The 22621-nt window shown below is 42.4% G+C and overlaps 1 protein-coding gene across 1 annotated transcript in view; it reads left to right on the top strand.

Moving 5' to 3' along the window:
• Positions 1-235: 235 nt before the first annotated feature.
• LOC144593400 (uncharacterized) overlaps positions 236-22621 on the top strand; it is a 32685-nt gene continuing 10299 nt past the window's right edge. The window contains exons 1-8 of the mRNA XM_078398904.1: positions 236-362; positions 873-949; positions 6674-6765; positions 8478-8596; positions 9849-9933; positions 12273-12384; positions 17814-17960; positions 21770-21871. Coding sequence (XP_078255030.1) covers positions 913-949; positions 6674-6765; positions 8478-8596; positions 9849-9933; positions 12273-12384; positions 17814-17960; positions 21770-21871 — 694 coding nt within the window. The 5' untranslated portion in view covers positions 236-362; positions 873-912. The remainder of the gene's footprint in view (positions 363-872; positions 950-6673; positions 6766-8477; positions 8597-9848; positions 9934-12272; positions 12385-17813; positions 17961-21769; positions 21872-22621) is intronic.

Genomic DNA, 22621 nt, shown 5'->3' with positions numbered 1-22621 from the left:
CCAGCGCTGACCGAGGCCCCGCCCCCAGCGCTGACCTAGGCCCCGCCCCCAGCGCTGAACGAGGCCCCGCATCCAACGTTGACAGGTCCCGCCCACAGCGCTGGCCGATGCCCCGCCCCCTAGCGCTGAACGAGGCCCCGCCCCCAGCGCAGCCGAGGCCCCGCCTCCAGCGCGGACAGTTGTCCTCCTCCCGGCGGCCTCCGCGCGTCCATTTCAAACCGCTGTCGCATCACGCGCTGCCTTACCGGTAACGGACAGCAGACGGACCCGCGCCGACCCGGCACCGGCCGCGGCCAGTCCACCCCAGCAACCCCACCCCATCCACCCACTCACCCAACCCAACCACCAGGCCGGCCGCAGAGGTAACGGCCACCACCTCCCAGCTACACCGTAGCTTGAATCCCCACTCACCGATCTCTCTCTCCCCCCCCACCCCTCTCCCCCCCTCTCTCTCCCCCCCTCTCTCTCCCCCCCTCTCTCTCCCCCCCTCTCTCTCCCCCCCTCTCTCTCCCCCCCTCTCTCTCCCCCCCTCTCTCTCCCCCCACCCTCTCCCCCCTCTCTCTCTCCCCCTCCTCTCTCCCCCTCCTCTCTCCCCCCCTCTCTCTCCCCCCTCCTCTCTCCCCCTCCTCTCTCTCCCCCCCCACCCCTCTCCCCCCTCTCTCTCTTTCTCCCCCCTCCATCTTTCTTTCTCCCTCCCTCTTTCCCCCCCCCTCTTCCCCTCCTCCTCCCTCCCTCTTTCCCCCCCCTTCCTCTTTCCCCACCCCTCCTCTTTCCCCACCCCCCTCCTCTTTCTCCCCCCTGTGGGACTCAGATTCACCCTCCTTGCGGTCCTGGTTCTTCCCCCTCAATCTTGTACAATAATTGTTTTCCAGATTGGGACAAAGTGTATTTATACAGGATCATTATTGCAGAATGAACGGTGACTGCAGTAAAAAATCCATTCTCCAAGGTACGAAACAAACACATATTGTGAAATTGATGGTGACATAATGGAGCTTATATTCAAAATGGATTTAATTCGACACTCTCTTAAACTTAAGATAAACACAAAATGCTGGAGTAACTCAGTGGACAGGCAGTATCACTGGATAGAAGAAATGGGTGAGGTTTCGGGTCGAGACCCTTCTTCAGACTCGACCCGTCTCGACCCTTTTCAGGGTCTTAACCCGAAACCTCACCCATTCCTTCTGTCCAGAGATGCTGCCCGTCAGCTGTTACTCCAGCATTTTGTGTCTTTCTTCGATGTATACCAACATCTGCACAGAGTCATAAAGTGATACAGTGTGGGAACAGGCTCTTTGGCCCAACTTGCTCACACGTTCCAACATGTCCCAGCTACACTCGTGCCACCTGCCTGCACTTGGTCGATGTCCCTCCAAACCTGTCCTATCCATGTACCTGTCTAACTGTTTCTTAAACGTTGGGATAGTCCCAGCCTCAACTACCTCATCTGGCAGCTTGTTCCATGCACCCACCACCCTTTGTGTGAAAAAGTTACCCCTCGGATTCCTATTAAATCTATTCCCTTCACCTTGAACCCATGTCCTCTGGTCCTAGATTCTGCAACTTTGGGCAAGAGACTGCATCTACCCGCTCTATTCCTCTCATGATTTTGTACACCTCCATAAGATCACCCCTCATCATCTTGCGCTCCAAGGAATAGAGACCCAGCTGACTCAACCTCTCCCTATAAGCTCACACCGTCTGGTCCTGGCAACACCCTCGTAAATCTGCAGTTCCTTCCTGCACTATATGGCCTCAGAGGGCAGTGGAGGCCAATTCTCTGAATACATTCAAGAGAGAGCTAGATAGAGCTCTTAAGGATAGCGGAGTCAGGGGGTATGGGGAGAAAGCAGGAACAGGGTACTGATTGAGAATGATCAGCCATAATCACATTGAATGGCGGTCCTGGCTCGAAGGGCCGAATGGCCTACTCCTGCACCTATTGTTTATTGTCTATATTAAACTTATCTTGGTTTTAGAGATTGCAATGTGGCTTTTTATTTTACAGTTGTTGAAATTAACTTATTTGCATTATTTTTTCCTCTCTAATTGTATTTCAAATACAGTGCTGCAGATATAAATATGTGCCGGGAAATGCATACCCTGTATCTTGGTCATGGAATAGAATGTTGTACTGCAGTGTGATCACTTTTTGTTGTGGTAATGAGTAAAAGGTGTATATTGGTTGACAAAGTCTGGTAACGATATTTTGACTGAATTACAAAATGATTAATTCAGCAAATATTCAAAGCAGGGGTTATTAAACTAATCTGCAGAGTGAAGTTGGAAGAAAGGTGGGAGTGGAACAAAGCCTGGCAAATGATAGTGGTTACAAGTGAGAAGGATTTTTGGTTTATAACTATTGTAGGGGTTTCGTTCCCTTTGCTCCACTTCGGGCCCAACTGCCCGAGTGATTCTCTCCCTTGTCGGTCCACTCGAGCGCTTCCCAAGAGAGAATACACAAGGGAGAGTGGGCGTTTCGAGGCGCCCGGATTCCCCTGGGTTCTAGACCTCGGAATTATGGTGGGATATGATAAAAGGTTGACTTGACCAGAGCGTGCTGATGAGAGAAAACAGAAACCCAGACGGACTCAAAGTGAGTCTAAAATTTACAGGCTTTATTAAACAAATGGAAAATCAAATCTCACCAATACTACATAACACGTGACAAAACTTATGCTTTAAACTAAGACTATGGAAAGTAAATTATCGGGCATGTTGTAAAAACTTACTTTACACAATTTAATTACAAATACACACCTCCCCTCCCCTCTCCTTCTCTCAACCTCTATCCTGTTTCGGGAACTTCACCAGGTCATCTGGGGTACTTACAGCTAGATTGATGCAGGGTCAGGAGCCGTCCAACAGAGCAGCCGAAAACCAAGAAGGGGCTTCCTCTCTTGCTTGCCTGCTCCCCTTTTTCTACCTGAGAGCTTCTCCCCTGAAAACTCCCAGCTGATCCTCTGGACAATGTGGCTGCTCAAGCCCACAGACAGGCTTTGAATTTGTTCTTCCTTTGTGATCCCTTGGGGGGGGGGGTTGTGTTTTTGCAGCCAGCATGTCTGTTTTAAAAAAATGTCCAGGTCCTTATCCCCGAGTTCTTCCATAATTTTGGAGGATTTGCCCCAATAACTTACACAATGTAACTGTAAATATGTGCCAGGAGATGTATATCTTCTCAGTAATGGAATAGAATGTTGTACGGCAGTGTGATTACTTTTGTTGTGGAAATGAGTAAAAGTTGTATATTTCACTGAACCTTGGTACACATGACAATAATAAATCTAAACCTTGTTCATGAATGGGCCTGTGCCATGCTGTATCTCTAAAGTAAGGTTCGGCCTTTTCATCTCCTTGTCGGGCTGCTTCGAGTGCAGTATGCAGTCAAGAACACTCACTTTGCGTTCTTCGATTGTGGCTTCAAATAACTCATTTTCAGAGTGATAAACTTGTTGATTTAATTTAACCTCGTGTTAATAGATAGAGTTGGAAGAATAATGTGTGGAAACAATTGATATGGTTTTCAAGACGGTTTGAAGTGGAAAATGGTCAATATTTTAAACTAGATGCATGTTAAGTTGTATAGATCCTTTCTGCACAAATTTAAATATATTTGTGTCTGCTTCAAGCTGTTCATTGACTGCAGCTTGGTGTTCAACACCCTCATCCCCTCCAAACTTGTTACCAGCTCAGGGAACTATGTCGGTCTCCTCATATCCCTGTGCAACTTGATTCTCAGTGGTGCAGTGTTAGAGTTGCTACCACGCCAGAGACCCGGTTTAATCCTGACGACCGGTGCTGCCTGTACGGAGATTGTACATTCTCCCCGTGACCATATGGGTTTTTTACGGGTATTCTGGTTCCGTCCAACACTCCAAAGATGAATAGGTTTGTAGGTTAATTGGCTTCTGTAAATATAATTTGTCCCTTGTGTGTAGGGTAGTGCTAGTGGACAGGGTGATCGCTGATCAGTGCAGACTCGAGAGTCAAGAGTGTTTTATTGTCATATGTCCCAGATCGAACAATGAAATTATTTCTTGCAGCAGCACAACAGATTTTCTAAATATAATACACTGTAAACAAGATAATAAATGAGAGCAAAAAAAAAGTTCAGTGTCTGTGTGTATATGTACACATATCACAAATATATATATATATAGAGAGATCATATTTATATTACTGACCTTGAGAGCCAGGTTGTTGGGCTGGCACCATTTGGTCAATTGATTAATCTCACTTGTAAACTCTGATTCATCATCTGTAATTCATCCAACAACGGTGTTGTCGTCGGCGAACTTGAAGATGGAGTTTGTACTGTGTCCGGCTACACAGTCGTGAGTATAGAGTAGGTAGAGCAGGCGACTGAGCACACAGCCTTGAGGTGCTCCCTTACTGATTGTTATTGAGGAAGAAGTGTTGCTGCCAATTCGAACAGACTGTTGATGAGGAAGTCGAGGATCCAGTTACAGAGAGATGTGCAGAGACCCAGTTCCATGAGCTTGGTAACCAGCTGGGAGGGGATGATAGTATTGAACGCCGAGCTGTAGTCTATAAACAACAGCCTGACGTAGGTTTTTATTGTCCAAGTGGTCCAGTACAGAGTGGAGAGCCAGTGAGATCTCATCCTTCGTTGACCTGTCGTGGCAGTAGGCAAACTAGTGGGTCGAGGTTATTGTTGAGGCAGGAGTTAATATGCAACATAACCAACCTCAGCACTTCATCAGCGTGCCTGTTTCTATGCTGTATCTCTGGTAAAGAATGGCCTTTTCATCTCCCTTTGAGGAGTTCTTTGATTGTAGCTTCAAATAACTGTCATGATTTGATCAGCTGTTGATTTCATTTCAGCTCTTGTTAATAAATAGAATTGGAAGGATAATGTGCAGAAAAAAAGTGATTTGTTTTTCAAGAGGGTTTGAAGTGAAAATGTTCAATATTTTAAACTGTAGATGCATGTTGAGTTACAGCTTGTTTTGATACAAATTTAAATATATTTATGGATGCTTCAGGCTGTTGTTCATTGACTGCAGCTTGATGCCAATTCATACCAATTGTGGCCTGAGGAAGTAGAGGATCCAGTTGCACAATTGGTATGAATTGGCAACCATTGATAACCTTGATAACCATCAACCCAGGGACTCCTCAAGGTTGTGTGCTCAGCCCCCTGCTCTACTCACTCTATACCCATGACTGTAGCCGGGCACAGTCTTAACTCCATCTTCAAATCCGCTCATAACGCCACTGTTGTTGGACGAATTGTGTGTAATGATGAGAGAGAGGTTGGGGTGGGGGGGAAGAGGAGGAAATCAATCGTCTGTTGACAACTGTTGACAACCGTTGAAGAAGAAGGCCTGTCTTCGTCTCCAAATCAGTGGTGGAGAAAATCAACAACTTTGTTTTCTTTTATTTTATTGTGATCGATTGAGTACTATGTTTACTATTCTCCTGTGAACCTGTTATGCTGTTGCAAGTAAGAATATCATTGTTCCATTTTGGTACATGTAACAATTAAACATTCTTGACTTCAATTATTTTAAATTATCTCTTCAGTAGGTCAAAGATCTTGATTTTTAAATGGTGGTTTGATCATTGCATGTAGTTTAGTTTAGTTTATTGTCACATGTAGTGAGGTACAGTGAAAAGCTTTTTGTTGCATGCTAACCAGTCCGCGGAACGACAATACATGATTACAATCGAGCAATCCACAGTGTACAGATACATGTTAAAGGGACTAACGTGATTAACGTTTACTGCAAGGTGAAGTCCGATCAAAGATAATCTGAGGGTTTCTAATGAGGTGGACAGTAGCTCAGGACTGCTCTCTAGTTGTTGGTGGGATGGTTCAGTGGCCTGATAACAGTTGGGAAGAAACTGTCCCTGAATCTGGAGGTGTGTTTTCACACTTCTATACCTTTTGCCCGATAGGAGAGGGGAGAAGGGAGTGACCGGGGTACGACAGATCCTTGATTATGCTGGTGGCCTTAACGAGCAGTGTGAGGTGTAAATGGAGTCAATGGAAGGGATCTCCTGGTTGCCAGATACTTTAACTCCCCTTCCCATCCCATATGAACTTTCTGTCCTGGGCCTCCTCCATTGAAAGAGTGAAGCCAAATGTAAACTGGAGGAAAAGCACCTCCTATTTCACTTGGGTAGCTTACAACCCAGTGGTATGATAATTGATTTATATAACGTCAAGTAACCCTTGCATCCCCCCTCTCTTTGTCTTTCCCCCACCCTAGTCGTCGTACTAATTTTACTGTCGTTCTGGTGCGTTCCACGATCTGCATAACTTGTTATCACCTATTCCACAGGCAACAATGGACCATTGTGGGCTCCTTGATTGTGGTTACTTTTTTGCATATCTTCCATTCATTTGTCCTAACTACCATCCATATCTCTCGTTCCCCTTTCCCCTGACTTTCAGTCTGAATAAGGGTCTCATTCCGAAACGTCACCCATCCTTTTCTCCATAGATGCTACCTGACCCGCTAAGTTACTCCAGCTTTTTGTGTCTGTCAATGGAAGGGAGGTTGGTTTGTGTGATGGTTCTGGGTTGTGTATACAACTTTCTGCATTTTCCGGCGGTCTTGGATGAAGCTGTTCCCAAACCATGCCATGATGCATCCCGATAAAATTCATATCAGGTTATAATTAATTTGTCATTCCTTTTCAGATGTTGTGGCATTTGTGGACGTGTGGTCTTCAAATAAGACTGAAAATTATTCAAACTCGTTTGTAGAAGACTTGGTTGACATGGGTGCCAGGGTAAGCATTGCTTTCAATGCGATGTTTAAGATGTCTACTGCTGCATGTGAAATTTGAAAATGACTTGTTATTTGGTAATACTCAATTGGGTTAGAGTTTGTGGTGCGCATCTGGTTGACTTGTGAAGTATTTCTGAAAATAAAAGAGGAAATCGGAACAGTTTGAACTTGAGGATGAAAACTGGCATGCTGTTGTGTGATTGTTGCATATTGAGATTGAGCCAAAACAAAGTCTGAAGAACAGTCCTGAGCCAAAACATCACCCATCCTTTTTCTCCAGAGATGCTGAGTTATACCAGCACTTTGTGTTTATCAGAGCCAAAATAATACCCACATTAAAAAACAGTTGCGATGAGAGCTTTTTATAGATGAAGTAATGCTGCCTGACCTGGCAACAACTGTCAAAAGGTAAATGTTATCTCTCATTGGAAACAATCTCAAGCCAATGAAACTTTATGAAAAAAAATTCAAGTGTTCAATTGTGTTGAAATTATCTCTTCAGTCGAAAAACAATGCACTCAAACAATTACATCGAACATTGCAGAAAAATATTGCACTCAAACAATTACATTGGACATTATGAGCACTTATTACCTTAGTCACATAAGCTGTCCTCTTTGGCAATGCATGGAGAAGTGTAGTGGCAAGTAATATCTGTAGCTCTCAACCTGTTGACAAAGTCATTGAGTTGCACAGTTGATTGTGAGAAAAGTTGACTTGCACTTATTTCGCCCCTCCCCTTCCACTGGCATTCCTTCTAGCTTCACAATTCACAACTCTTCAATCCTTTCATCTCATACCTTCGGTCTTTTTATCTCTGGCCTTTGTCCAATTATCTGCCTATCAAAACTCCCCTTCACCTGTATGACCAGCCTGGCCTTGTCCTGTTCCTCCATCTGCTGTCCCTTGTTTCTCCACTTTCTGTTCCTTAAATTCAAGTTTTGTCATTTCAGAATAAAATAAAGTTTTCCTCGTTTTGGCACAAACGTGAACATATTTCTCCAGAAAAATTCAAATCTAAAATTTTAACTTTGATAATATTACTCTAATGTTAATCTTCTCATACAAGTTATTTAAAAGACCATTCAATGTAACTTGAACAAAATTCTGAGCACAATACGGCAAATATACATTGCCACAGAAGCAGCTATCTGCGATTTTGGAGTATGTAGGAAGTAACTGCAGATGCTGGTTTACACAAAAGATAGACACAAAATGCTGGAGTAACTCAGCAGGACAGGCAGCCACCATGGAGAGAAGGAATGGGTGATGTTTCAGGACATGACCCTTCAGACTCAAGTCTGAATACCAGAGTTCTTCTCGGTCACTTCTCAAACCTATCCTTGTTATAAGTGTGGGTTTTCTCCGGGTGCTCCGGTTTCCTCCCATATCCCAAAGGCGTGCATGTTTGTAGGTTAATTGTGCCTCTGTAAATTGCCCCTTGTGTGCAAGGAGTGGATGGGGGAAAAGGGATTACATAGAACTAGTGTCAATAGGTGATCAATGGTCGACATAGACTCGGTGGGCCTGTTTTCCACGCTGTATCTTTCAATTAATCATTTGTATCCAAATAGTAAAACAATAGTTGATGTTTCGGGTCATGATTCTTCATCTGGCCTGCGCCCAAACTTATTGAGTTTTGTGATTGGATTTTCCGTTTTTAAATAAAACTGAATTCAGTCAACATTTTTTAAACTCTCAATGTGTTTGCAGGTTTTAAAGTACTTCAATAAACAGGTGACCCATGTGGTATTCAAGGATGGACATGAAAGTGTGTGGAAGAAGGCCCAGAAAACTGGTGTGAAATTAGTGTCTGTACTTTGGGTGGAAAGGTATGAGCAATTCGATAACCCAATTTCTGAAAAATTATTGCTTTAAATTTAAGCTTATTTTAAAGCAAGATGCTAAATGGATTTTTGAGATTACTTGGAATGTGAATTTCCCTTGAAATCAATATTTTACTTGGAGGAAAATCATTTGACAGTGTACAATATTAAATATTCTGCATTTCGGCACAGGAGCATGATAAACTGAGTTCTTCAACTAATTAGTTTTTAGGTCGTTCTTAATTCATAGTTTTTTTTGTATTTCTACTGTTGCTCTGTGATGTTTTGCTCTATGGTTATAATTGATTATAACAAAAATAAGTTTTCAAGAAAGGCAATTAAACTGCATTACCAAGGCATCGTGTTCGATTTGCCTATGATTCTTCCAAGTTGTATGTGTAAAAACATTTTCAAATCTTTCCTGGATTTTTGGGCTATGGGGTTTATTGTAGGACTCAGCAAATATTGTCATTAACTTATTTTTAAATCAATTTTGCAATTTGTGTACTGTTGGTATCCTGACTTGCCCTGAAGGTGGTGATGCGCTACTGCCTTGAACTGTTGTCCTTCCTGTGTAGGTAGTCTCCAGTGTTATTGAGTTGGTGACACAGGATACAAACCCAGTAATGATCAAGGGCCAGTGATACATTACCCTTCCAAAATGGTGTGCAACTTGGAGGGATGTTTGCACGCACTCTAGGTGGTCATGTTCCTTTATACCTTCTCAGTTTCAATTGCATGGACGCATTTTAACGATTGAATGCAAGTTTTTTTTTTAACTCGCCCTTTACAAAACATAAAGCCAATCTTACAATAGTTAATGTGCACAAGTACACTTTTATTTAACAACATCTGCCAAACCACCAGTGAGAAGCCCAGTGATCATTTTTGTGGCTTGTCTTTGTAATTGTGCTTGATTGCAGTAGGCTATTGCAATGAAGAGGGAAAAAATATATAAATTAGCAACAGATGACAATTAAAATGTCTGCTTGTGCATTTCAAAGCAGTCTTGATATGCTTAAACTTGACTTGAAGCTATTGAGTGTTGGAATGATTTCCTGCCATGTTTATTAGTATTGAGATTTAACAAACTATAAAGTGTAATCAATGGAAGGTTGAATCATTAATTAAGCTTACATTGTTTAATATGTACTATTTATAAATATTATAAGGAAATAAATATTTAGATCAATATTTGACTAATGCATGAGAACAAGTTCATCTTTTGCCAAGTGTTAATGTTTAACTTATTTTAAAGGTGTTTAACGACACATACCCATGTTGACGAATCCTTATTTCCTGCGATCAATGAGAGTAAACATTTACCTGAAAAGAAGAGGACAGTAAGTACAGTGCATGGAATGATTCATAAAGTTCATTTACAAAGTGCAATTTGTGTTAAAAAAATATAAGGATGATGTAAGAATTTTTCTATTTGTGTGCAAGGCACCGACCGAAATTACATGCATTGTTTACTTTTGAAAATGGAAAAAAACAGAATGGTATCTAACCCCATACATGTCTGTGTTGAGCAGCCATGGTCAAAGGCAGATGAAAGCCAAAATGTTTCTGTTGCAGTCAGACAAAATGTTTCAGACAAATGCACAGTCACATGTTTTCTTCTTGTGTGGGGATGAATTAAAAGTAAGCGAAGAAGTTTGAATGATTGGACTTAGCATGTAGATATCCTTTAATCTCCATTTTAATATCAGATCAGGTACACCACCATTTTTGTTCAGAGGTAACTGATGGTCCGGCATCTCCTTTACTCTGGACAAAATTGCGAGAGTGCACATGAAATGTGGTGCTTAGACTGGATGAGGCGGCCGATCTCAACCTCATCGGGACTTCCAATCGGCGGGTTGAATCTCCCCTCTGCGACCGGGGCTCTGGAACTCTCGCCCAGCCAGAGCGGGTAGATCCGTTCCCATTGACGACTTCCCAGGCCAACTTTGTGGGGCAGTGTCTCAGCCCCCTGGCGGCCTAGGTGGACCGTTCTGGTATTGTTCAACTGCCTTCTGAGGCCGTGATCTCTATTGTTCTAGCAAAACAGATAATCCGGCAAGCCTGTAGATTCAAGGATGCTAGAAAATGGTGGTGAACCCATATTTGGTTTTGAAATCTTTTGTATTCTGGTAGTAAAAATTATCAATGGTTCAATGATTTATTGTCACATGTACAGAGGTACAATGAAATTACTTTTAGCGTGCAGTTCAGTAAAAGTATAATTGTACATAAGCACATCTTCGATTCAGTACATGTTTATAGGAATAGTACACTGAGACTGTATACAAGAGTTGCCAGGTTTGGCACAATTTTCAAGTCCAAGTTATAGGTGTAGAATTCTTAACCTAGCCGTAAAAGGCCGTTGTCCTGGTGGCATAGCAAGGTCGGCCTGGCCAAGCATAGCCATTGGTATCGTCCACTGCTCAGACCACGCGCTCAGTTTCTTGGAGCGATGCCCAGTCCATCAGAGTCCCAGGCTGCTGCATGGCCTCACAGCGGCCCACTCCACCATTGAGGTACACTGCACTGCGTCCCGCAACCCGAGCCCTCCTCGGGAATGAGCAGGGCTGGGCTGGGCTGCTTGCCTCTTGTGGACGGGTTTCCCGGCTTCGCGACGGGCAAGCCAGGCTTGCTGCTGGGGGAAAGGCATGGCACCACAATCTGTCAGCAGGAAACTTGCCTCTCTGCACTTCCCATCTCCATCTTCAATGTATATTGTTTGATTAGTCTGTTTTCCTTTTAAAATGTGAACATATTGCGGGGATAAACTTCACAGGAAAGGCACATAAATGAAAAGTGATAATTGTGAATATCAAAATGTTTGAACTTAAATTCTATTTTGATTTATGGTCACAGTAAATTTGGAAGTACTGCATAATACAACGTTAGCTAATTAATTTGTGGAGGCAATGGAGAGATGATGTTTTAGGGTCCTTACCCTTCAGTCTGAAAACCGACTGTCTATTCCCTTGACAAATGCCGCACGACCCGCTTAGTTCCTCCAGTAATTTGTCTGTGATTTTCTTGATAACTTGGCCTTTCTCCAATTTTATTACCTGGAGATTTTGAATACTGCATCCAAGCACATGTTTTAAGTTGTTTGTATTGAGATTGCCCCTAGTTTGCACATGCATTGATCTGTTTAAGATTCAACCATCCCATAGCCTACCTCTTCATGTTTTATTTTTGTTTTATTATAATGTTTTATTTTTAATACCAAGTTCTCTGAACTTCACAGCAAGTATTTCACATTGTCAAGTACCATTTGTTTATTAATTAGCCCATTAGGGACAATTTACATTTATACCAAGTTACTTAACCTACAAACCTGTACGCCTTTGGAGTGGAGTGTGGGAGGAAACCGAAGATCTCGGAGAAAACCCACGCAGTCACGGGGAGAACGTACAAACTCCGTACAGACAGCACCCGTGGTCGGGATCGAACCCGAGTTTCAGGCATTACAAGCGCTGTAAGGCAGCAACTCTACTGCTGCGCCACCGTGCCACACCAATCTTTTTGTCTCTTGTCTTTGGGCTGCGTAATTTCCTCAAAAAATATTCTCTAACTTTGAAATATTTTAAAAGAATGTAAATATTTAAATATGCTTTATAATGGAACTTAAATGTTTTTAAAAATAATGACTTAATTAAATTGTTACTTGATGTAAACTTTTCAGCATAGATGTATGAAACCCAAAGCGTTCATCGAAAAGACGGCAGAAAACAACAAGAGGCTGCAGAAGAAATTAGATCAAATGATTCGGGACCTAGATTTAAAAAGAACTGATGGTGAGTTTTCAATGGAAAAAAACAATTGAATAAGTTTATGGGAGGCTGGTGGGTAGCGACTGAGTAGTTTTTGGGTTGAACTGGGTCAAGCCGGCAGGGATAATCAGGTACAGGGCAAGAGCAGGTGGCATGAGAGATAGCCTTACAGCGCACAGAGACCCAGGTTCTATCCTGACTGGGGGGGGAGGGGTGTCTGTACAAAGTATGCACATTCTCCCTGTGACCGTGTGGGTTTTCTCTGGGTGCTCCACTTTCTTTTCTCACTTCAATGACGTACAGATTTGTAGTTTAATTTGATTCTGTAAATTGTCGCTAGTGTGTAGGATAGTGCTAGTGTACGGGGTGATTGCTGGTCGGCGCTGACTCGGTGGGCTGAAGGGCCTGTTTCCACACTGTATTTCTAAAGTCCAAAATGAGGATGGAGAGTAAGGAAGAAAAAATGAGGAATCAATCAAGGTAGAAGGAACTGAGAAACACATGGTGAAGAAAGATGAAGGGTTGTAGGAGGATGGGAACAACAACACACTAGACGAAGAGGAGTGATGTTGAACAGACAAAAAGGAGAGAAAATGAGTACACGGGAAAGATTGAAAGATGTGGGGATGTATTTTGTTTTTCATGTCTGAAGTTTTATAAAGGCAGGTGAGGAGCCATCAGCATTTGCTCCTTCAGGCAAGTGTGACAAGGACAAAAATTGCTGATTGCAGTGGAGGGGGAGAGCGAATTAAAACTGCATGGGTGGAAGCTGTGCAAAAGGCAGGGAAAGCTGGCCAACCTGCAGTAAATGTGGAATGGTTTTTGGAGGTACTTTGATTTAGTGATCACAGATGCGGATTGTGGAGGAGTGGGCCGAGCATTGATTTATGAAGGATAACAGGGCACACTATTGAAACTCCAGAAGGTAGTTTGTAATTGAGTGGGAACCTACAGGAGAATAGAAAGGATGGATTGTTCTGAGATGAGGGGAGTTGCTTTAACCAGGAATGGGGGTAAATTTCCAGTATGTCATTGAACAAGTTGGTATCATTTGCTTTATAGGCATTGCCCTGGTGACGCTTGGTTTCATTATCATTTAATGTTAAATGATGGTGTGTGGGGTTTCTTGAAATCGCAATAGTTATTTGATAAGCGAGCAGGAAGATTATTATTTCTGACGGGAAGCTGCTGACAAAATCGCTGAAGGGTGATTTTTATGCATTTGATGGTCAGCTGGTAATAGGTGTTAGAGTGAGGGAGTGATTCAATTTCAGTTGGAATTGAGATTGGCCGAGGCCAGGGCAAATGAGAGAAGAGAGCAGTTTTGTTAAGTACCCGTGACCAAAGTACTTGACTCCCTTGATATGTATTGGGGGAGGAGAATAGACAACTGATGTCTGGTGCACCATTGGACTTTGGGAGGAGATAATGTCAGCAGATTTCACACCTTGTAATAAACAGTGTGCTGCACAGCGACGCAGCGGTAATCAGTACCCCATTCCTGCCTTCTCCCCATATCCTTTGATTCCGCTAGCCCTAAGAGCTCTATCTATCTCGCTTTTGAATGCATCCAGAGAATTGGCCTCCACTGCCTTCTGAGGCAGCGATTTCCACAGATTTACAACTCTCTGAGTGAAAAAGTTTTTCCTCATCTCCGGTTAAATGGCGTACCCCTTATTCTTAAACTGTTGTCTCTGGTTGTGGACTCCCCCAACATCGGGAACATGTTTCCTGCCTCTAGCATGTCCAATCCCTTAATAATCTTTTATGTTTCAATAAGATCCCCTCTCATCCTTCTAAATTCCAGTGTACACAAGCCCAATCGCTCCAGTCTTTCAACATACGACAGTCCCGCCATTCCAGGAATTAACCTAGTGAACCTACGCTGCACTCCCTCAATAGCAAGAATGTCCTTCTTCAAATTTGGAGACCAAAACTACACACAGTACTCCAGGTGTGGTCTCACTAGGGCCCTGTACAACTGCAGAAGGACCTCTTTGCTCCTGTACTCAACTCCTCTTGCCATAAAGGCCGACATGCCATTAGCTTTCTTCACTGCCTGCTGTACCTGCATGCTTACTTTCAGTGACTGATGAACAAAGACACCCAGATCTCTTTTCCACTTTTCCTAACTTGACACCATTCAGATAATAATCTGCCTCCCTATTCTTACCACCAAAGTGGATAACCTCACATTTATCCACATTAAACTGCATTTGCCATGCATCTGCCCACTCACACAACCTGTCCAAGTCACTCTGCATCCTCATAGCATCCTCCTCACAGTTCACACTGCTACCCAGCTTTATGTCATCTGCAAATTTACTAATGGTTACTTTTAATCCCTTCATCTAAGTCATTAATGTATATTGTATATAGCTGCGGTCCCAGCACCGAACCTTATGGTACCCCACTGGTCACTGCCTGCCATTCTGAAATGGACCCGTTAATCCCTACTCTTTGTTTCCTGTCTGCCAACCAATTTTCTATCCATGTCAGTACCCTACCCCCAATACCATGTGCTCTAATTTTGCCCACTAATCTCCTATGTGGGACCTTATCAAAGGCTTTCTGAAAGTCCAGGTACACTACATCCACGGGCTCTCCCTTGTCCATTTTCCTAGTTACATCCTCAAAGAATTCCAGAAGATTTGTCAAGCATGATTTCCCCATCGTAAATCCATGCTGACTCGGAACGATCCTGTTGCTGCTATCCAAATGTTCCGCAATTTATTTTATAATTGACTCCAGCTTCTTTCCCACCAATTATGTCAGGCTAACTGGTCTATAATTTTCCTTTTTCTCTCTCCCTCCTTTCTTAAAACGTGGGATAACATTAGCTACCCTCCAATCCACGGGAACTAATCTTCAATCTATAAACATTGGAAAATGCTCACCAATGCGTCCACGATTTCTAGAGCCACTTCCTTGAGTACCCTGGGATGTAGACCATCAGGCCCTGGGGATTTATCAGCCTTCAGTCCCTTCAGTCTATTCAACACCATTTCCTGCCTAATGTGAATTTTCTTCAGTTCCTCCGTCACCCTAGGACCTCTGACCACTAGTACATCTGGGAGATTGTTTGTGTCTTCCTTAGTGAAGACAGATCCAAAATACCTATTCAACTCGTCTGCCATTTCCTTGTTCCCCATAATAAATTCGCCTGCTTCTGTCTTCAAGGGACCCGCATTTGTCTTAACGATTCTTTTCCTCTTCACATACCTAAAGAAGCTTTTACTATCCTTTATATTCTTGGCTGGCTTACCTTCGTACCTCATCTTTTCTCCCTGTATTGCCTTTTTAGTTATCTTCTGTTGCTCTTTAAAAGAGTCCCAATCCTCTGGCTTCCCGCTCATCTTTATTATGTTATACTTCTCTTTTATTTTTATACTGTCCTTAACTTCCCTTGTCTGCCACGGTCGCCTCTTACTCCCCTTAGAATCTTTCTTCCTCTTTGGAATGAACTGATCCTGCACCTTCTGTATTATTCCCAGAAATACCTGCCATTGTTGTTCCACCGTCTTCCCTGCTAGAGTCTCTTTCCAGTCAACTCTGGCCAGCTCCTCCCTCATGCCTCCATAGTCCCCCTTGCTCAACTGCAATACTGACACTTCCGATTTTCCATTCTCCCTCTCAAATTGTAGATTAAAACTTATCATATTATGATCACTACCTCCTTTTAAATCGAAGGTAGACACAAAATGGAGTAACTTTGAGGGACAGGCAGCAACTCTGGAGAGAAGGAATGGGTGACGTTTCCAGTCTGAAGAAGGGTCTCGACGTGAATTGTCACCCATTCCTTCTCTCCACAATACTCCAGGTGTGGTCTCACCGGGGCCCTGTATAACTGCAGAAGGACCTCTTTGCTCCGATACTCAAATCCTCTCGTTATGAAGGCCAACATGTCATTAGCTTTCTTCATTGCCTTATAGCACCAGAAATCCGGGTTCGATCCTGACTACGAGTCCCCTCTACAGAGTTTTTGCGTTCTTCCTGTGACTGCGTGGGTATTTTCGGGGTGCTCCGGTTTCCTCCCACATTCCAGACATGCTGATTTCTAGATTTATTGGCTTCTGTAAATTGCAAATTGCCCTTAATGTGTCAGATTGTGCTGGTGTACAGGATGATCACTGGATTCAGTGGGCCAAAGGGCCTATTTCCACACTGTATCTCTGAAGTCTTTAGATAACCTGGCAATTGCAAAAGAACTGGTATCTAAATAGCTTAGTGAGGAGTGGCCATCATTATGAGGGTTGCAGGGAACATTATGTAGGAAAAGTACAGGCATGGTTAAGATATGCTGCTGAGAGCCATGTAAATATTTAGTTGTAATTTGATTTACAATTAAACGCTAACATTTACACTGTATCAACATGCTGCACTATAGTGACACTGAATGGCCGGAGCCTGTAACAGCAGGGAATCTTAACAGTTTTATTGTGTTTATTCTCTTCACCTTTTTAGCAACTTTACATAACATCTCGCATGGAAATACCTTGCAGCTACAATAGTTATTCGCTTTATCTTGTACCTGTACACTGTGGACGTCTTGATTGTAATTCATGTCTGGTCTTTTCACTGACTGGACAGAGCACAACAAAAAGCTTTTTCACTGCACCTCAGTACACATGACAAACATAAACTCAACTCAACTAAATCTACAAGTACAAGGAGTCCAGTTAACTTGACAAGAGCTTGTCAATGCTTATTTTGAATTGCCTGAGACGACCTATTCAACAATTAGTACAAATTAAAAATCTTGCTTAGGGACATCAAGTAACTTCACAGGAAAAAATTAGAAAGTTTCAAAGATATACGAGTTTTTTTTTTACTTAAAGAAATTCTTCAACTTAATCCATTAGTAAAAGAACAGTTTAAGTTGTATTGACAGTCATTGTCCATTTTTCACTTGAGTGCTCCAAAGAATACAAAGTCAAATTTAGGAGGAGATTTGAAATCCTATTTATTCGGTTACTTCAAAAATGATGACAGTTTTTAATGGTAAATTGAGTAATATTGGTTTGGGGGGGGGGGGGGGGGGTAGGATAGAGAAGGGGAGGGTCAGTAACTTTCCCATTGACTTGCAAGTGTTGAGGGGGGAGGAGATCACCCTCTGGATATTGATGTAACCTTTGAAAATGTAATCATAGGAAATAATCAATGAGAATGATTTGAATAAATAATTGAAGCAGAGGAAGATTCAAGAGAACGTACAACATTGGGTTTAGTTTGCATTTGTCTTCCAAAGAACCTGAATCGAGATCAGTGACTTATCACTGCTGTAAATAAATGTAACCAAATATTCCACGTAAAATATACTAACTGATTCTTGAATCTTTTGTGCGTCATTAAAAAAAATTCACCAAGACAAGGAGAGGATCTTGGTTTGGAATGTGGAATTTCATCTATTATTTTCTCAGTACCAATTTAAATTGCATTTTTTATTTTCAAAGGAGCTGATCTGAATTTGCTCTCACTTGAAGAGGAAGCTGCAGATCTTATTAACGACAATGTTGAATCTGTTCCTCTCAATCGTTCCTGTGGAATGGAAAAGAGATTGAAGGAAATGAAAGAAAAAAGAGAAAAGCCATTCCCTACCGGTGAGTTCTTGCAAACAATTTCAGGACTTGAGGATATTACTTTGTTCTTATTTAAGTGAGCATGTCTTCAATTTGTATTATTTACTGATAAAATGGTAATTGGACACATGCTGATTATTAAACAGCATGAATTTTTGTGTGGGTTTACTTGGGGGGGGGGGGGGGGGGAAAGTCAACTTTTAGTCCAGTTGTTTTGAGACTGTGGAAAAAGGCCCTTCAGCCCACCACGCCGACAAGTACACTAGCACTATCCTACACACTAGGGACAATTTACTGAAGCTAATTAACTTACAAAGCTGTACGTCTTTGGTGTGGGTGGAAACCGGAGCACCCGGAGGAACCCACGCAGGTCACAGAGAGAAAGCATACAGACAACACCCATAGTCAGGATCGAACCCGGGACTCTGTCGTTGTAAGGCAGCAACTTTTACTGCTGTGCCACCGTGCCGCCACAATGATAACCATGATGATTTAATGTCAGTAGGCTGTAAATGAAATGCTGTAAGGAAATACTTTTTCTTTTCTCCTGATATTTGTTGAGTTCTGTGAAGCAATAGTTCAATTTAGGAAACTATTTTGAGGCTGTAAACTCATCTAATGAATGCTGTATTCGGAATGATCCTTCTGAATCCCCAAAATGGTGTCTCAGCAGTGCTCCAAGTGCTCTGAGGATACAAGTTAGCCTTGTCTTTATATGCAATTAACTGAGGCTGTTTGAAAGACAAATACAATTCAAACAACAAAAATTCACAAATGAATCTGCCAATAATAGAATTTTCCATGCAGTATTGACACCAGCATCCTTTGATTTCTTGCACGCAATAGGAAATTGCAAATTGGTTCTTTATTAACTCAGGTTGCTGTGAGCATGTAGGTGTATTGATTCAAATATTTGAGGATTTGGATCAATGATAAAGAAAGAACATCTCAATCATATAAGATTAAAAAATAAACATTAAAATAATAAGCAAAATAATGAGTCTCACATGCCCTTCAAATGCACGTCAGGAACTCCTGATGATGGCTTAGTTTTAGTTTGGAGATTCGGGGTGGAAACAGGCCCTTCGGCCCACCAAGTCTGTGCCGACCAGCGATCGCCAGTACATTAGTTCTATCCTACACAATTTACAGAAGCCATTTAACCTACAAACCTGCATGTGTTTGGAGTGTGGGAGGAAACTGGAGCACCTGGAGAAAACTAACCCGGTCACAGGGAGAATGTGCAAACTGTTCATGCAGTACACATAGTTGGGATCAAACCCAGGTCTCTGACGCTGTTAGGTAGCAACTTTACTGCTGTGTCGCTTGGTCTGAAGAGTTTGAGGGTCCTGGCACTGTTCCATTTTCTGAAGGGATATTCTCAATAAGCCTGCATTTCTTCCCTAATCAAGCTTACTTTATTGTCATGTGTACTGAGGTACAGTGAAAATCTTTTTTGTTGCATGCATCCAGTCATTGGAAAGACTACATAATTACAATCAAGCTGTCCACTGTGTACAGATACAGGATATAGGAAATAACGTTTAGTGCAAGATGAAGTCCAATTGAAGATAGTTCAAGGGTCTCCAATGAGGTAGATGGTAGGTTAGGACTACTCTCTAGTTGATGAGAGGATGGTTCAGTTGCCTGATAACAGTTGGGAAGAAACTGTCCCTGAATCTGGAGATGTGTGTTTTCACACTTCTTGTCTGATGGGAGAGGGGAGAAGCGGAAGTGTCTGGGGTGAGACTGGTCCTTGATTATGGTGATGGCCCTGCCAAGGCAGCGTGAAGTGTACATGGAGTTAATGGAAGGGAGGTTGGTTTGTGAGATGGACTGGGCTGCATCTACTATTCTCTGCAATGTAAACAGCAGTAAACGATGTGTTTAAAACATGGTATCCTTGGTGGGGGAGGGGGGGGGAACAGGGATTAATTATTATATCAGAAATGGAGCTAATCCCAGATGCCTTTGGGAAGAAAAGTCTGTTTTGTCTTCTGACTATATGACTTTGTAGCTATAACCAGCTCTTTCAAGACAGCAAGATTATTTTTTGTCAACACTTAGTTATTTTCTTAAGCTAATCTGCTTGCTTGACATGGGAACTGTTAGTAGACAACTCAATTTTGGCTAAAAGCCTGTTTAACCATTGCATGAGAATGGAGACGTCTTCTGTACCCTTCGTGGGTGATTCTGTTTTTTCTATTTTCTGATACTTTGTAGCCTGAATCAACTGGCAACACTGGTGGTTTTGTGCCACGCTAATGACATCACTCTTTATGTGCCACTAAGTTCAGGATTCCCTTGCAAATGTTAACTTTCCAAACTTGCTGGATGTTCCAAACAGGAGATCGGTAATGTTTGATAATGGAATTTTCATAGACCTCTACAGGTAGATGAGAACTTTGTTCAGCATACATTCTGACATACCTGCTTGCTGGATCTGTACCTGGCTAGATCTAATGCCGGAATAGTGAGCTTATTTATTTCAATAGAGAGGAAAGGCAGTAATGGAGAAAGGTGCACGTTAATTTACATTCCCTTGAATTGAGTTATGGTTTAATATTTCAAGTAAATTCTTGCGTTTTTGTTTTCATTTTTACAAAAGGACACAAAGTGCTGGCGTAACTCAGCGGGTCAGGCAGCATTCCTGGAGAACATGGATATTTGATGTTTCGGGTGGAGACGCTTCTTCAGACCCGAAACGTCACCTACTCATATGCTCGTATGGGTTTTCTCCGGGTGCTCCGATTTCTTTCCACATTCCAAAGACGTGCAGCTTTGTAGGTTAATTGGCTTCTGCAAATTGTCTCTAGTGTGCAGGATGGAACAAGTGTACAGGTAATTGCGATTTGGCGCCCATGTTTCCACGCTGTATCTCTAAACTAAAACTAAGCCGTCGTCAGGAGCTCCTGATGTGCAGTCGGGAATTTATTGTTGATATCCTTAGAAAGAAAAATCGAACGTAATTCCTTTTATACCGTGAATTCCCTGTTCTATCTCTGCCTGACATTGCCTGTAATTCTAATCTTGCATTGGATCTTGCTTTCATCAGCATTGCAGCCATGCTACTGCACAACACTGCTGCCGTTTTATCTCTCACACTGAAGTACATGATGCAACTAATATTTCTTCCTTTGTTCAACTGTACAAAAATGTATTGTTTTTTGCACCCATTAAGTTGTAATGGGCTGTAGGAATGTGAAAAATTTCTGCATAAATGGATTGTTTTTTGCGTAAGATGGATTTTCATCGAGCAAGATATTGAGGGATAATTGATCCAATACAGTTGTATTGATTTAAAAGAAACAAGTCATGCTCAAGGAGTTAAATTGCATGTGTATCTATCTTCAACTCCTCATTTCTGGAGTCAAAATACTTTGAAACGCTCTAACTTGGCTCTGTGCTATTTTTATTCGATTGGCCGTTCTGCTTTCTCTTTATGAACCTGTTTAGTTTAGAGATACAGTGGGGAAACAGGCCCTTCAGTGCCTAGTCCATACCGACCAGCGATCACCCGCACACTAGCACTATTCTACCCACTAAGGACAATTTACAGAAGCCAATTAACTCACAAACCTGCGTGTCTTTGGAATGTGGGAGGAAACTGGTGCATCCGGAGAAAACCCACACTGTCACAGGGAGAAAGTACAGATTCCGTAGAGACAGCAACCGAGCTCAGGATCGATATCGGGTTTCTGGCACTGTAAGATAGCAACTCTACTGCTGCACCACAGTAGACAGTATATTGGGTTTGCGTTAACTGGAGTATCCAAATTTACTCATCATCATTGGGTCTGATAAAATTATGCATCTTTCTTGTCTTTCAGCTTCTCAGAAGTCTCTGTTGACATTATCAGCTTCTGCCCTCTCTCGTTGCCAACCAGCTCTTGGGGAATCTCCATCAGCGATAGCAAAAGCATTGTTTGCAGGCAAGTGGAATAAAAGATATAGCAGCTGAACTTCTTAAATTTTCATGATCTGTAATTAAAAATGCCAACGATTGTTCATCTTGTGTACCTGTGATGGGGGGGGGGGAGGGGGGTGTATTTATTTTCAGTAAAACTGATCTGAAAAAAGGTTGAAATTATGAGATCTGCAGACAAGATATTGTTGCAAATGGAACTGCGTAATGATGCAGACAGGCTGGGGACCATTTGATCCATTTTAACCTTTTGCTGGTTCTCTTGACAACCTCTGAGTTCCCATTCTCTAAGTGTGAGCAACCCTCCCGTTCTCTTCCCAGACCTTTTTTCTTTCTTCACATTTTTGACTGTCGGGTGGCACAGTGGAGTTGGCGCCTGCATGTGTAAATATGCAAAAAGAATTTCACTGTGCAGTTGCACAAGTGACGAATAAAGCACCATTGAATCATTGATTACAGCACCAGAGACCCGGGTGCAAATAAATGAGCAATCTCTGCAACCTCAGAATCGAAGCTGTCTCTATAGAGACTGACAACAGTATTTCCAAGGCAGTGTTATGCAAGAACATAAGGCAAAGCAGGAGTTGGTTATGCAGTCTGAAGGCCTGCTCCACCATTGATTAACATAGTGACTCATCTGATTGTTGAGCCAAAGTCCAGTCAGACAGTAACTCTTGCATCCTTTGCTATCTGTAGATCTATCTCAGTCTTGTGTAATTCATGACTCAAAATTCACCTTCTTGCATAGAGAATTACT

Source organism: Rhinoraja longicauda, chromosome 5, assembly GCF_053455715.1.
Source record: "Rhinoraja longicauda isolate Sanriku21f chromosome 5, sRhiLon1.1, whole genome shotgun sequence".
Classification (NCBI taxonomy): domain Eukaryota; kingdom Metazoa; phylum Chordata; class Chondrichthyes; order Rajiformes; family Arhynchobatidae; genus Rhinoraja; species Rhinoraja longicauda.
This window is presented reverse-complemented; position numbering and strand designations above follow the sequence as displayed.